This window comes from Sphaeramia orbicularis, chromosome 7, assembly GCF_902148855.1.
Source record: "Sphaeramia orbicularis chromosome 7, fSphaOr1.1, whole genome shotgun sequence".
Taxonomy (NCBI): Eukaryota; Metazoa; Chordata; class Actinopteri; order Kurtiformes; family Apogonidae; genus Sphaeramia; species Sphaeramia orbicularis.
In genome coordinates, this window is record NC_043963.1 from 30,219,528 (window position 1) to 30,236,682 (window position 17,155).

Consider the following 17,155-nt stretch of genomic DNA (forward strand, 5'->3'; position numbering starts at 1 on the left):
GAATTATTTTAATCTGCTCCCTGAAATATTGTCAACAATCCTCATTTTGTTCTTTTTTTCCCCTCTGTGACTAAAAAATAAATGAGACTCCGTGCAATTAAGCTGCCTCAGTTATGTTGAGGTTGACCCTCTGAAAAATTGTACCCCAGTTTTATCACGACATCAGTGTTTTTGAGGGTGTTGTGGCGCTGATGGAATTTTACCAAATCTGTTTTCAGTTCTAGCGCATTCATAATTCTGATCAGAGCTGCTTTGCAGCTGCATGATATGCAACACGATGACCACTAACTCTTCAGACTCTTCTCATGTCGTCCTCCTCTTTTCTAAACCTAAACATTTTGTCTCTAAAAATATTGAGTGGTTGGTGAGTTGGACATTTTCAGAACTAACTAGTAATAAAACTTGTTTTGTCAAGTAATTGTTCTTTTAAGGAACAAGAATATATGAAAATTTTCGTGTTAAAAACCTGTTATAATAACTAACAATGATCCTTTAATAAATGAGCTGAGTTGACGACAAAAGCATTGAAATGTTTAGTTCATTAACTCTTTAAGACCTCTCCTTCAAATAAAAAAGGATTAATCACTATTCTCCATTTTGCATTTTTCAGTGCATATTTTCCTGTATATAATTTACCAACCAAGTCGATCAGGCTAAATTCAAAGCTTATTATATCAAAACAGAAAAAGCTAAAAAAAAAAAAAAAAAGTGATTGTTTTCAGTAAAATATATCATTTACTGAACATAAAGAATCAATGTTGCAGAAGATGACTGTCACGGCCTATAAGTCTGTCTGATGCCGTGTAAAAATTTGTGTCCAGGTATTAGGAGGCGAGATCTGTTATCAACTAATTAGAGGCATCTGGGCCTGCTGCTTTCACCAGTGCTTAAAAGATCAGCGTCTACCTCATTCCAGTGGGACCCTCTCCAATTTGACTGTTCCATCACAGTTCTCTATCTAGATTCAGATTCATTACCTTGTCTGTTTCTTTTGTATACAGTGTGTGAATAAATGGCAAAAGCAGCATTTCTCCCCTCTTTTGTTACATTTATGAGCCAGACGTAACAAATTTGGGGGCTCGTCCGGGATCAGACGTAACAATGACGGTTGATGTTTCCACCTTTATCAAGGAGCTTCTGAATGTACATAATGGGTCATATCTGATTACCGTGAAAAGCTGAGAAACTGCATTTTACAACAATTATTTCAATATATTGATAGGAATAGTGGTTCAAAAGTATCTGAAACTCTCTCCCAGACCACCTCAGAGCTCCACAGTCACTGGACTGTTTCATGACATTCCTGTTTAGATAGGCTTTTTATGGACCATCATGATGCTTTGTTTTGTTTGCTTAGTCTTTTATTCTTGATAAAGTATTTTATTTTTTATTGGACTGTCTCTTCTCTGTAGCACTTTGATATTCCACTGAATGAAAAGTGCTTTATAAATGCAATTTTATTATTATTATTATTATTATTATTATTATTATTATTATTATTATTATTATTATTATTCAACATTTTAGATCAAGAAATACTTTTGGTTGCCACCAACTGTTGAGATTTTTGCAGGTTTAAAGATCAGCTACATGTTAATATGTCTGTAAAAAAAACAAACATATGGCATAAACATTAAAATTGGGCGTAATCCTCATGCTGCTTATTGAACATGTGCTTGTATTCCCTCTCATGTGTTTGATCTGACAACCAACAGGCAGGAAATTAATTCTGAATTTTAACCTCCAATGTCAAACAGAGCATATCTGTAGAGTGAAGCTGTGTCAGAATAACACACAAACAATGAAGAAAATTAAACTGTGTTTTATGGACTGATTTCAATTAAAGAGCTTGTGTTTTGCTCAGAGCAAACTGGTTATGACCTGTTTGAGATCATTTCCACATGCCACCAACATTGAGAAGGAAAGTACACCTGTGTGAGCCTCATAAATTTGTCAGTGAGGAAAAAATGCAGATGTTTTAGCGATGTTTTTTGCAACAGAGGGACACTTGTCTAATGCAGGCAACAAATTCTTGGCGAAATTTGGACTGTGTGCAGACGTACAGGTACATGTTGGCTGCAGCGTTGCTTAGACTCAGCATAGTGCCTATGTCAGCTGCTGTATTTATTGTCTGGGTGTAGTCGTCACGATCCATAGTGTACATGTCTTTGGTGCGGAGGATGATCTGTGTTATAGCACGGGTGATAGACAGCAGAACAAAAGTCATGGACACAGTCACCAGAAGCACGACAGATTTCCTCTTTCTGGAGCGCATCAAGGGTTTGACCTTATGAACCCTGGAGGTCAAACCTGCGGTGATGTGAACCCGGTTGGTGAGAGATATAAGACGCAGAGTCAACCCATTCAGTGTGAGGATGATGAGGAAGGGCAGTATGTACGCCAGGAGGGTCTGAAAGCCCACGAGGATGTAAATGAACTGAAACGAGGCCTCTGGTTTGTAAACACATCTAGTCTGATTGTTCTCAGAGACTGAGGCGTTAGACCAGTAGTGTGGAATAGCAAAGACATGACTAATAAGGAAGACTCCAGCTATGGTCTGAGCTGCACATCTTGGGGTGCAGATTTTGGTTTTCAATTTCCATGTGTGGATGGAAATGAAGCGTTCCACTGTGAACATAACCACCAGCCACGTCGAGGCATTGAAGGCTCCGTAGTTAAAAACATCCCTCAGGCCACACCATGGATCATAACTCCAGAACGGGTCCTGCTGGTGGTACTTCACAGAAAGCTCAAGAATCACAATGAAGATCAGGACTAGGTTGTCAGCCACTGAGATGGCCATCAGATAGAAGGTGCTGGACCTGGACAGCATGCAGTTCCTCCTCCAGATAATCAGAAAGGTGATTGTATTGGCTGAAGAGGGGATTTGTGACAACAAACACAGCATTTTAGAGTTTTCCCATCGTTTCCCAGATATCAAAATGCCATAAAAATTGTGATTCAATATGAAAACAGTACGATACAATACAATAGTATACAACAGAATCTATATTATAAAAGCCAAGTGGCCTCTGTGTGTGTGTGCATGTATGTGTGTCTGGAGATTCACACACAATTTGGAAAAAGCTAACTGCTTCAGTTTGGCATACTTATGTGTTTTTAGTCAAGGAACAGACTAACAAAAACTGCAAGCTGATAGGACCAATATTTTGGGAGATATTAGTAATCTTGGAATACAATAGCCTTACAATCATGTTGCTATACCTGCAACGCTTTGGTGGTGACTGCTGGACAAATGCGGTACAACATGCATGAATACACAAAAGCATAAAAACTACCACATCTAGAACCTGTGGATTTCCAAGGGTCAGCGTGCTAGTAGGCTTTATTGTCATTACACCAGTTGCGCAATGTCTTTAGCTTTAACCCTTTATTGGGTAAGTGACTATTTTTAGTAATTTCTGCATACATTGTATTGCAGACAGTGACAGCAACGGTTGTGAGGAAACAATCTCAGGTCCAGTGTGGTCTACAGCAGGGGTGTCAAACTCATTTTAGTTCAGGGGCCACATTCACCCAAGTGGGCCAGACCAGTAAAATAATACCAGAGAAAAAAGTAAAATTACATCATGATAATGTTTATATCTACAATGATTCCTTAAAAATCTGAATTACGTGAGCAGTGTGAAATGTCTTAAGAAAAACAAGTGCAGTTTTAACAATATTCTGCCTCAGTTTATCATTTACACGTGTGCATTACAACTTACATTACAATTACAAATGCACAAAACATTTAGTAACAGGTAGAATACTGATAAAATGGCTTTTTTTTTCTCAAGATATTTCACACTGTTCATATTTGTTCAGGTTATTCACATTTTTTGTAAAAGGATAATTTGTTAAAGTAAAGTTTTCATGTAATTTTACTTTTTCACACTAAAACAAGGATAAACTCTTCTGCAGTTGTCATTATTTATAGGTTTTTGTGATAGTATTTTTCTGGTCTGTATGTGTCTATATGGAACCTGAAATAAAATTACTTTTACATTATTGATTGTTAATATCTTCAGTGTAATTTTTGTATTTCACAAATTCATCCTATGGGCCAGATTGGAACCTTTGGCAGGCCGGATTTGGCCCCTGGGCTGCATGTGTGACACCTGTGGTCTACAGGGTCTGTAAGGTCCACCTCTGCATGAACAGTGAGTGTACCTGCTTTGTTAGGTACCATGAAGTAATGGTACTAATGTAAGGAATGATGTTTAAAGGGATAATGTGGATGTGGACAGGTGTCTGGATCAGCACTTATGTTGCTATGTTATAAACGTAATGTTGTAATGTCCTAAAATCCATGTTCCTTTCACCTTACATCTGTTTTATTTGTATTTTTTATATATACTTTGTGGGTTTGTTTTTTGTTTTGTGCCACTTATGGGTAAGGAACCAAATACAATAACTTCATTAACCTTGATTTTCTATATAACAATAATAAATTTAGAAACATTTCACAAATTAATAAAGTCTTGTTATGTCCTCCAATACCACATTAAAGTTGAAAATGTGAATGTCAGAGTATTTCTATGAGTGCCCTATAAAGGGATCATGTACTTACAGGGGATGCCCACGGTAGCGAGAGCAGGGTAGAAAACCTCCTGTAGCGTGACCATCCAGTGTGTCCTCTGGGAGCTCATTTCCTCTTTTATTGCAGATAGTATCATAAGCAACATTTTATAGACTTGTCATGGCTCAATATTAACATACAGCACATTTCCAGGTATTATCATCACCATAACACAATGTCATCTCAACATACAAATCATGACAGTGTGTCAACAGCCTGGGGCTGCAAGTGCATTGGACGAATTTCCCCTTTGGTCAGGGAAATTAGTGTTCTTGTGCACATTCTAGTTATTGACAAAGCATCTAAACCAGGGATGTCAAACTCATTTTAGTTCAGAGGCCATATTCAGCTAAATTTGATCTGAAGTGGGCTGGACCAGAAAAATAATAACATAACCTATAAATAATGACAACTCCAAATTTTTGTCTTTGTTTTAGTGTAAAACCCCCCCATTAAATCATGAAAATACTTTTATAAACTATCCAAAAAAACAAAACAAAAAAAAACCAAAAACTGAAATTAAAATTAAAAAACGTAAGAAAATTTAGTGCAATTTCCACAATATTATGCCTCAACTTATCATTTCTTCATGTGCATTATGGATCAAATCTACAAAGACACTAAACACTGAGGAACAGGCAGAAAAAATGTTAAAATTGTGCTTAATTTTCTTTAGACATTTCAGGTTGTTCATATTTGTTCAGGTTATTCACAGTTTATTGTTACAGGATAGTTTGTAAATGTAAATATTTTCATAATTCAATGTTATTTTTTGCACTGAAACAAATTAAAAAAATCAATTTGTTAATTCTAATTTTTTTAAGGCTTTTTTTGGCTTATTTCCAGATTTTTTCCTTAATTCAAACTACATTTTTTTTTTGCTTAATTCAATTCAAGACTGGAATTTTTGCACTTGGCAAAAACATCCCAGGGGCCGAACTGGACCCTTTGGCGGGCTGCATGTTTGACACCCCTCATCTAAACCTTTAAAAGCGCGTCCTTAGAATGTCAAATATAGTGGGTTAGTATAGCTGTGAAATATTAATATGAAAACTAAATCTATCAATGGAAAAAAAACATGAAAACCAAATGCAACAATGGCCTACAGCATAAACTCCAAGGTCATAAAAGTGATGGATGTGAATAATCAATTAATCAAGTAGTAGAAGTAACATGGTACATTTTTTTTTAAGAGTCAGCTCATTTTTATTCGGGATGGGTGGAGATTTGGAATTAATGTTTATGGTTTACTTGTGCTCATCTACTCAAATTATTTTTTAATTATTATTGTGATTTTCTTTGGGTATAGAGCACATGTTAACAATGGTGTTACAACTATTCAACCTAAATTGGCTTGATTATTTTACAGAGGTAATTAAAATACCTTAAAATTCCTTAGTTCATAATATGCAAGAATAAAATGCTTTAAAAACCATTATTTTAAAAGTTATTCTTGGCAAATTTTCTCCTAGTTTTTTCCAGCTGTCTTTTTAATACTTATTACTATACTATTTATACATATTCTTTCTTTCTTTCTTTCTTGGCCTTTTTATTCTACTGTAGAAGTAATGAAAGCAGAAAATATTTTCATTATACAGTGTAACTACTATGTTTATCCTCTGCATATAACAGTAAAAGCTCTTCAAATCTTGAATCTATAGTCGTAGCTTCATAACAGAACATAATTGTTTTCCACAAATTTTTAAAAATCATTTCCTCAAAATATAACTAAACTAAAACCAGTAACTGTATGCCCTCAAAAAACTAACAAACAAAACTGAAATTAAACACTAAAATGGAAAACTCAAAACAGGAAATTAGATTAAATGATGTGATTAAGCCTGTTCATTTTTCTGTCCAATTCTCTGCACATTATCACAAGGAATTTTGTGTTGTGAATCTTTAATTCAATTGAATCTGTAAAATAAATAAATAAGATGAAAACGGAAATGTGTTATGTATTTAAAACATTAGCGATTATTATAAATCGTTAAGTTATAAGTTAGATATGTTAAAACTAAGTATACTATGATAGTGTTGAACAAAATGGGGACAAATTGCAGAGGAAGAGAGTTGTTTTCCCATTGAGAGGTTTGACCGATCCATATCAGCACAAAACAATTCATTCACTTCTATTTAAAGTTGCACCAGTGACTAATTTAACTGTAGATACTGAATATCACAAGGTTACAGTCTGGATAATGATAAACACTGGAGTCCATTCCTGTACATTTTCACTAATTTCCCTGATATCCATTGTCAAATTGTTTATCAGATGCCATTTATTTCCTTAATGCTGAAGGCAGGACACTATAATAAATGGCTTTCTTTAACTTAATCTAAGAATGATATAGATAATGGATGGCATATGCTCACCAATTTCTAAAGTTTAACCCATAAAGACCCAAACAGCCACTGGCAACCAAAACCATCTGCTGATCGAAAGTGTTTAATACTTATTGATCCACTAAGCCTATCAGTACATGTACATAATTTGTGTAAAATGCAGTTTGTCCTCTTTTCACAGTCATTAGACATGACCCATTTGGACGTTCAGAGGCTCCATAGTGAACATGGAAACATCATCATCTTCTACGGCATTGATTCACCTGTAAAACCCATACAGTTTGATAAGTGACAGAGGATAGACACTTGGTTTATGTTCAGTTGATGATATATTTTGCAGTAAAAAATCACTTTCTTCAGCTTTCTCTTTTTCTGATATCCTCCTGAGACCCAGCAATGCATTTTTGTCCTCTGTAGGGGATGGGGTGTTTCATAGCTTTATTTATGAAAAAAAAAAAAAAACAAACAAACGGAAAAACAAAGAAAAAGACACTGTACACTGCAAAGAACATTTCATAAAAAATAATGAAAAATCTATCTGAAAAAAACAGTTGCATCATGTTATTTCTAATCAAGACAATTATTTAATGTAAAAAAAAAAAAAAAAGCCTAAAGTTTTCCTTTCCTGGGTCTCAGGAGGATATAATAATCCTCAAATTTAATGTTGAGCTTTTATGAACATCTACATGATTAGTGAATTAAATATAGGAAAATGGGTAATTTTCACTTTGGAATGCATAATATTTCAATAAATGGTAATAAATCCCTAAAGAAAGGTTAAAAGCACAGAAAATTAGATTTGGAAACTGGTACAAAAGTAACACTGGGTCTTTATGGGTTAACTCAGATAAGACGATTCCTGGAAATCAGGAAAGGGCTCCGGGAGAGCAAATAGTAGGCTTGGTGGTCATGCGTGTCTACTACAATGATTCAACTGATAACGTCCATTAGGGTCCTTCACTAGATTAGATGCAATCCAAAAATGTGAAAACCACAGTTTGTGTCTTGGAGCCAGGGCAGCAGAAAGGGTTGGTGCATTAATGCAGACCACTTTGGTTTGGAGATCATCGAATGGGCGACTCTGAGGCCTGGCTGACTTCCTGACTTTCTGAGTCTTTCCATTACAAGACTTTAAGAGCTTTTTCCAGTTAGATTGTCTCTTATGTTTCCAGGATCTCAACACAGTATTGCCAACTGTCACAGGTTTCTAATCTGGGATTTCATGGATCACATTTTGTTGTTATGAGTCTGTGTACTCTGAGCCTTTTGAGCTCCACCAAATCCCCGTCTTTGTACTTATTTTCCTTTTCAGTACTCACGATCAAGTTATTTTGATCAACATGTTTATTAGAAAATGTGATTTTGATTACATGGTGCCCTTGTATGCATGTAAACAGGAATATTGTTTAATGAAAATTGTATTTGTCTAAAAATAAAACAGCCGGCCAAAAAATTACTCATTCTCATATTTCCAGCTAGTCAGTGTAACCTAATCAAAGGACTGATTCATTTTCATATCATATTTCCATTTTTGTTGTTTAAGGGTTAGACCAATTCAGCACAGTGGTAGTTTTCTTTATGTAATCATTAAATTTGTCACTGTCAAGTCTTATAAATCTACTTCCATCTTTTTAGGCTGGTGATAGGAAAACTTTCCGAATATACACCATGACAAATAGATCTTATATTATGCCACGTGGCTGTTGTGAGGTATCAAATGAGGAGTAGATCTTATTGAAAGTGGATGCTGGAGAATGCTTTAAACAGACTTCAGTTTTAAAAATGGTCATATCTGAACATATACATGAGTGTATTAAAAATATCTGCATTTTGAGTGTAAGAACTGTCTTGGACAACCAAATACTTTAATAAATCACACATATCCACATGGAAATTTGATATAAAACTGATACAATCACCTTTCAGAGCACTTTAGAAGTTATTAATCTCAGGAAAAGGAGCTCTGTGTATGCGTGCAGTCAACGCTGTATCTCCATGTGCACCCCCTGTTGTGATGCTGGAGACGCCACATGAAATACAGATGAAATATGCTCCAGTATCCGGTGGCTCATTGGCTTAAAACGCTGCATGTCTGACAGCATTGTCAGCCTGAAGCTGAAACAAACAGCATATGGAGGGTATTAATTTGTTTTTAAGTCCAGTCATTTTGATGACTTCCAGAACACTAAATTAAGCCCTTTGAACTGTCTGCCTGAACCAGCTCCCACATCTGAGCCCTGATCCACATCAGCACCTGTACCAGGATTAAACTTTATGTTTGTGTTCAAGATGTCAAGACACTCACAGATCAGGTATGTGTTTGACTGATAAGACAAAAATGTGAACAATTAAAGGATCAGAATAACAACACCTTCTCACACGTGTGTTAGATGCTATCCTGGATGAGGTGCCCTTGTTGCCAGGGAAACGAGACTTATGTGATCTAGATTCTAAAGAGTGTGAGGACTCATCTGGAGAGGATTTATGTTTCTGGCTGCAAGAAGGGTCATCTAATAATTCACACATACTGGCTGCTTCCCAGGCTGCCCACGGCGTTCTGGCTCTACTTAGCTCAGTGAGCAGCAGGGGTCCCTGCTCCACCCCACAGCCGCCCACTGAGGACATACTGAATTCACTGATGCAGTGCCAACAATGCTGCACAAAAATATGACTGTGATTACTGTGTAGTGCAGGGGTTACATAAGGCTGTAAGCCAGTCATTAAGAAAGATGTTTTTAAACATTTCTGAAATCTGTATTTGGCATTTACCGCCCTGTTGGATGTAGATTATCTCTATTTCACTTCCTGTCAGGCTACAGTCTGCAGGTCCATTCCATATTAACTTCTTGTGTCTTTTTTGATATTTGTCTTACTTCCATTTTTTTTTTTTTTTTTTTTTTTTAAATCGCTGTCATTTTTCAATATTATGAGTGATACATGTCAGATTATCTTTTTGTTAAATAATAATATCACTTGCATCACTTTCAATTTAGATAACAGACATGTGCATTGCATAACCTGTGTAAGGCCGTGCTTACAGGGTCACCGAGGTCGTTGTGCATCATTGCCACTCCAATTTACAGTTAGAGGATGACAAGGACAAAATGAGTTGGATGTAGAAAATATTAATCTGGTTCATCTGTTTTTAGTATGTCATCATCGGTAACATGTTAATACAGCATTTGATAAACCACCTTAAGGGATTTGAGCTTCTGATGTTAGTCATGAATCTATGTTAGTGATTTCACTTTAAGTATGATTTCATTTTGTTGATGAAACTATAGGTTACAGAGATTAAAAGAGAGAGAGAGATCATTGCTGCTTTGATAATATAGATGAAACTCCTCTCTGACTGCATGTAAAGCCATAAGATGTTAAGGGAGGCTTCCTCTGCCAAAAAACAAAAACGTATGAGACAGTAAACATGTTTCTTTATACATGACCTGAGGCTGTTCCATTTTCTATTGTGTTCATGGAGTCAGCACTGAATGACACTGATAAAAAAGATCAAAGTTATCAACAACCATTAGACTGGAAACTAATGGACAACAGTCTGTGTCGCCATCTGTTGGTGACCAACCAGCACAACAATTACAGCCTTGACAAGTCACTGTAACAGGGTTACAGTTTACGAAATTCAAACAATGCAATGAAACACTAATCAGGATGAGCAGTGAAGAAATGCAGCCCTGAAGCAACATGTTTTGGTCATCACAGGGATTACCAATAGAACTTTGAGCCTGAAGATAGTCCTACTAAATGGAAGGACTCATCACCTTCAACACACAATCAATGGATCAGAGACATCATGCTTAATATAAAGTTAGAAAAAATTAGGTGCACCTTAAATAACTCTGTCAACAAATTTAACAAAATCTTTTTTTTCCACTATGTGAATATGTTACATGGCCTGGAAGTGTAAATACATTTCAGTTGTTTACATTGTGATTGATACAGAAGAGGATTAGGGCCATTAAAAAAATAAAATGGTCCAGTATATATATATATTTTTAATTATTATTATTCTGAGAAAAAAGTCTGAACTCCGACTTTTTTTCTCAGAAGTCTGACTTTAATCTCAGAATTTCTGACTTCCTTCTCAGAATTCTGACTTTTTTCTCTGAATAATAATAATTAAAAAATATATATATATTGGACCTTTTTTTTCAGTGGCCCTAATCCTCTTCTATAGATTGACCTGTTTATTTATTTATTTCCATAAATGTACCAGAATGGACTGTCTTGATTGTCTTGTGTGCTTTTTGTTTTGTTTTGTTTTGTTTTGTTTTTTTTGGGGTTTTTTTTGGGGGGGTGGGGTTGTTTATCATATGTGGTGTCAATCTTTGTATTATGAACACATTACTTGAAGTATTATATTTGTTAAATGTTGAAAAGTTCTATAAATGTTGAAAAGTTCTATAAATAAAGTTGAAAAAAAAAAAAAAGATAGTCCTGCTACATGATTATGATACTGCATTTTCTTACAATTTAGTAGCATTTTTGTTTTATACCAGGATAGCCTATAAATAAATAGCATACAGCAGGATTATATGGTCATCTCTCAGTCATAAAATACAAGTATGTGCAAAAAAAAAGGTGAATCCTGTGTCTAAAAGTGAACTAACAATTTCTACATTATTCATTTAACTGAATTTAATACATCCAGCATTTTCTGGGTTTCAGGATATGATGGTTAAACTCAGGAGTCAGTGATCTGTCAGAGCAGAGACGTCATCATACTGAGAGGATTGAACTGCTGAAAAGGATTACACCATTTGACATTTTTCCAGGCAAAAACTGCTTAGCCACTTTGATTATAGACCAAAATAAAAATAAATTTACGACAGAGGCAGATCAATTCAGATCTTGTGGGATTAATGCACCTGATATATGGAGATCATTTAAGGACAAAGATATAAAGTATCACAGTTATGTGAAATCAAGTGTGACATGCAGTAGGAGTATTACAGTCTGTATGCCTGGCAAAAAAAAGCACATGCAATATTTCACTGCACCACCTTTGGTTTTGATTACAGGACACATTCACTGTGACATTTTTTTGACACATAATGCTTATGTAGTGTTACAAAAAGGTTCATAATATTTTTTCCTTCCATAGTTGCATTAATTTTTGATTACTGATGATGGAGAATCAGACCGCCACACCAAGTCTTCATCACATCCCAAACTAGAAAAGCCTAGAAAAGCACTTGGAGAGCGCAGACCTCTGCCAAGGCAGACCCCCCCCCCCCACCCCCCCCCAAAAAAAAAATCACCACCAACATTTAACCTTTTGTTCCTTGTGCCAGTATCAACATTTCCTGAAAATTTCATCAAAATCCTTCCATAAGTTTTGGGTTATATTGCTAACAGACAAACAAACAAAAAAAAAACAACAACAGACAGACAAACCCTGATGAAAACATAACCTCCTTGGCAGAGATAGTTAAAGTCTGTACTTTATGGAGGCAAATCCATGTGAGGAAATGATGTCTCAATTTCCCTGAACTAGTTTGTCACAAGTCTGATGATCCTGATCAATCCTGGTACTGTCCAATCTTTTTGATATTAAAGAACTGAGAGGCTACTTACTGCAGTTAGTTAAATAAACATTCCCTGGATTTAACTAAGCAAATAGTTCAGATCCTTCCATCAGTAAGTACTGCAGTGGTTGATACTGTTTCAGCTGTAACAAGTTATTTAACAGTAAGCACTAAGTAGCCTCTAAATACGCATCTGGTTCTCTGGAAAATGTCAAAATGTACCAATGCCTTCCAGATGTTGCCCAATTTATCAGCTTTGCCTCAACCTCCTGTCAAGCTGAACTCTTGTGGATTTGTTTAACATGTGTTTGATGGCTTAATAATTGTGCAATTCTGAAGCAATTATAATGCAGTGAATTAAGTTTTTATTAACTACATTGTTTAAGGACTGTCAGAAGGATTGAAAGAAGATCTGTGCTCATTTCAAGCACTGATTTCTGCATTTCATTCCCATGACTTTCTAATACTTCACCCCAAACCTTAGAGACACCAAACCTTCATCACCTGAACCACTATTTTTTTTTTTTTTTTTTAACAGCCAACCCATTATTATTAGATGTCAAATCCATATGTTCAGTACATTGACCTCAGGGTTATTGAACAGCCTCGTGCAGATAATGTCAGGTTTCAAAAACAAGTGAACAAAGTGAGGTCAGTCAGGGGCCAAAACCTTAAAAACACTGTCCAAGAGCTATAAGTACATATTAGATTATAGAACATTTAAATTTTTCAATATCTGGCCCACAAGATATCAGATAGTCAGAGTACTGCAGCTTGGCTTGGCTGTAGTTTCAGAATTCTGAAACGAACTTTGCCTGGAGTTTGTTTCTGTCAATGCATCATGACTGGGGTTATGAATACAGTAAGGGTGCAAATGTAAAATGAATTACCTCTCAGTTGTTTCAGCATCTAAGACTCTTTGTATTTGCCATTAACTCCTATTAACTCTTTTAATTCTATACCCCTGCCATCCTTTGTTTATTTACAACCATTCTACTTAAACATGTTACAATTTAATATTCAGTATGGTGAAATGACAGCAATGACACACAATGAGTGGCATTATCAGTATGTCTTAATAAGTTTTCTCTCATTGTTGTCATGTGAATGTGTTAAATACAATGTTTATATATAAATATTTTTGAACCACGAATCCTATCTATAGATTTAAATAATTCAGGTAAATTTCAGTTTCTCAGTTTGTAGCTGGCTTCAGATATGACCCATTTGGACATTCAGACAGTTTTTTCTTATGATTTGTTGCATGATCTACATGGTCAGTAAATTAAAAGAATGAAATACTTGCTTTTCACTGACCAGGATAAGAGAGAGAGAGAGAGAGACTGCGACAAATCATTTAATAAAAGTTAGATGTAAAATTAAAATTGGAAAGTTGGAAAGTTAACTTTATTCTGTCAGCATCGTTATACAGTAACTATAAAAATACCCTTTTGGATGTTTTCCTCTTTCATTTCTTTAATGAATGGATTTCTGGAATTGATGGAAGTCCCATTTTACATTATATATCAGACTCAGACACAGGTTTATTGTCATTCACTTGATGGTACACGATAGAATGAAATATAGTTACCCAGGCCTAACTTTTGTAGCAGAAGAAAGATAAATAATAAAATAGAAAATAGAATATATAAAAGGTAAGTAGGGCAGAATAAAAACTACCATAAAATATGCAAAAAATGATAATAAAATAAATTCTTAATATGTACAAAATTACACAGTATGTAGCAACAGTACAATTAAAGTGATGGTACATGTATCAGCAGCAGCAGCAATAGCAAAATATTATAATATATTATTAATATTATTCGTTAATTAGAATTACCTTGTAGAAATTTGTTTTCACTTTGGTATAAGAGGTTTTTTTGTTGAAAAATTGTGCTATTATTGTATAGAAATTGATACCTGTGTCTGTATGTATATCAAATTTATAGAGTTTCTTGTTTTTCTCATTTTATTTTTCTTAGATTTTTTTCTTACATTTTCATTTGTTTCATTCAGCTTTATACTCAAAGTGTACAAGAATTAACCATAAATATAGGGGGGCATGAGATCACTCCTGGGTGTTTTTTTTTTTTTTTTTCTTCAGGTTAGAACATGTAGCAGGTGGAACTAATGTTGTAGTGTCGGAGCACCCTGGACTCATTTTAGGGACGTACAACAAACAAATCTACTGCTATGGTGATCTGTAACTAGACCAGACAAAGAGTTTAGGTTTGGAGAATGGACAAGGATTGGACTGGAAAAGAAAACTGTGCAATGTTTCTGTTTTTGCACAGTTTGTACAGTTTGCACTTTAATGTTCGGAAATGTGCAATGGAAACAGGCTCATTGCAGCCACTGATATTGCTGAAATGTTCATCTTTGTTACCAAATGTTGTTTGTTGTTCTAAAAACAGTAACTTTATTGTCATAGTTGTAAGATAATTGTACATTTCCTATTTTTATTTGATAAAATATTTTCTCAGGGAGCAGTCTAGTTGAGTTTATTTGTATTGTTCAAGTAAAAATCTAAGTTATTTTTAATTTGCACAACAAATTATTCAAGGAAATGGAAAAAGTATCATTATAATATTGATGTTTCTTTCAATAACAGCTGTAATTGCACCACTGTTACAATGTGGTTGGGGTTGAGGGGGGCCTGGAGATTTTTTGTCCTCCAAAGGGAGGTCCAACAGAAAAAGATTGAGAACCGCTGGTTTAACCCCAGTAAGGAACAAGGCTATAATACAGACACTTCAATAGTCCAAAATAATATATTGAGTCCTCTGCTGAGGTGCTTGTAGCAGTTGGGGGAGGGTTCATTAGGCGGTTGGCAGGTGTTTGCTCTATGTACTGTATCTGTCTCTGTTGGCGGTGACAGACAGATGGTTTGGGGAGCTGGAGCACAGATCATTTCTGTCTTTAAATGCCCTCTCAGAGACCAGCTATGCAATTCAGAACAGCTCTGTCTCTCCCTCCCCTCTGCATCCTGAGTCCCCTATCAGTCGTAAATCCTAAACTTCCCAGGACAGCGTTGCCAATAGGCTGCCCCTGAAGGTTTTGAAAGAATTTTGCATGTTGCACTCTGTCAACTTGAGGACCAGCACCTCCTGTGTGGTTTGCACAGATTTAAGTAGGTCACATGTGGTGGTGCTGAAATGACAAATGACACAATAATACAGAATGATTTACAGACCTTAAACAGAGGAGCTGCTTTCTCACCACTGTATAAACCTAGGACATGCTATCATCACATACTGTATACTGTATTTTAATATGAAATATTGGGTATTTTTAACTCATCACCATGGACACCAATCAACTTGATCTTCACTTATTAGAAATATTTTACAGTGATGTGCAGTAAGTAAACACTTTAAAAAGCCAAAATCCCTTATTATTTGACAAGTTCATGCTTCATGTACACTGTAACAAATTGTGTAAACTGTGAAACTGAGAATTTGTGTATCATTTAGTAACAGTAAATTAAAACCAGAATAGAGTGAAGAATGTCTTAATATTTCCTACCGATAAATCCATCTTTACGTTTTACATTTGAGTTTGCTTTGATATATTTCTATTTTAGACAACCTGTCATAGTCCATCTGTGCAAAGACGGTTCAGATCTGTTTATTTTCTGTTTTCAGAGATGGTAGAAAACCTCTAAAACAGGTATGAGACAGGTGAGATGTCAGCTCAAGGCTTGGCTGCAGTTGGACTTGAATAAAAAAAAAAAACTGACAGCAACAGAACAGGCCCTGTGTTTGATCAGGAAAAAGAAAAAGTGGATTTCAACCCAGCGCTTCATGGCCTTAATCTGCAGGATTAGGGCAACATAAACTTCATTCTGCTGTGATTTTAGTCTGTGTTTGAGCTTGTGTATTTATAGGTGTTGCATTGTGTCTGTAGGTGACTGCATTCATGTTGTATGTATTTGCACATGTTGTATGTAAGTGTGAATGAGCTTGTAAATAGTAGTATCCCTGTGTGGCTGCAGCAGCGGCAAGGCAGACAGGGAGGAGGTGCCCGAGGGTTAAGAGCTAAAGCCGCTTGGCCCAGATGAAGATGGCTCTCAGGCCCTCTGCCAATCAAAGTCCAGCAAACTGTCCGCTGTCGCTGGCAGAGCAGGGAAACGGTGAGCTGAGCCACACGCACCTCTTTACATCCAGTACATGCAGCTTATAGAACACACTGCAGCACTTCATGTGATAACAGCGACTGAGGCAAACTACAGTGGGTGAAAGTGGCTTGCATGAATTATTTTCTGCATATTTCTTTCAAGAGGGAAACATCAGTAAATCATAACATGAATTAATAATTCTCAGCTCTACTGTGTCATTGTCTGTAACGTAATGATTTAGTTTTAATTGTAGTTGACTCTCATCTGTCAACTAAACACTGTTTTTCAGTGTAAATGCTCTACATTTGACTGCATATACATATATATATGTATATATATATATATATATATATATATATATATATATATATATATATATATATATATAAGTCTATTAAAGTCTCCAGTTCAGCTGCTGCTGGGGACATCTGTTGCATGTCCTCTTCCTCTACTCTTATTTCCTGTTTGACTCTGTGCTACTCACTATCCAATAATGGTCCAATAACCAAAAGTCTAAAATGCAATATCCTCATGAATTGTGTCTGTCTATCTTTTGACCCTCTG

General features: G+C 35.6%; 1 protein-coding gene across 1 annotated transcript; it reads right to left on the reverse strand.

Annotated features, from left to right (window-relative positions):
- Window positions 1–1,978: 1,978 nt before the first annotated feature.
- On the reverse strand, window positions 1,979–4,652 carry LOC115422457 (probable G-protein coupled receptor 139). Its single transcript, XM_030138812.1, has 2 exons — window positions 4,574–4,652; window positions 1,979–2,874 (listed from the first exon to the last, which is right to left on the reverse strand). The coding sequence occupies exons 1-2, from the start codon at window positions 4,650–4,652 to the stop codon at window positions 1,979–1,981; spliced, it is 975 nt and encodes a 324-aa protein (XP_029994672.1).
- Window positions 4,653–17,155: the final 12,503 nt, after the last annotated feature.

Excerpts from the sequence above, each read along its gene's own strand:
- LOC115422457 (XM_030138812.1), bottom strand. The coding sequence starts at position 4,652 with ATGAGCTCCCAGAGGACACACTGGATGGTCACGCTACAGGAGGTTTTC. Across the intron at positions 2,875-4,573 it reads CGCTACCGTGGGCATCCCCT|CCAATACAATCACCTTTCTG; the intron begins GTAAGTACATGA and ends TCCCCTCTTCAG.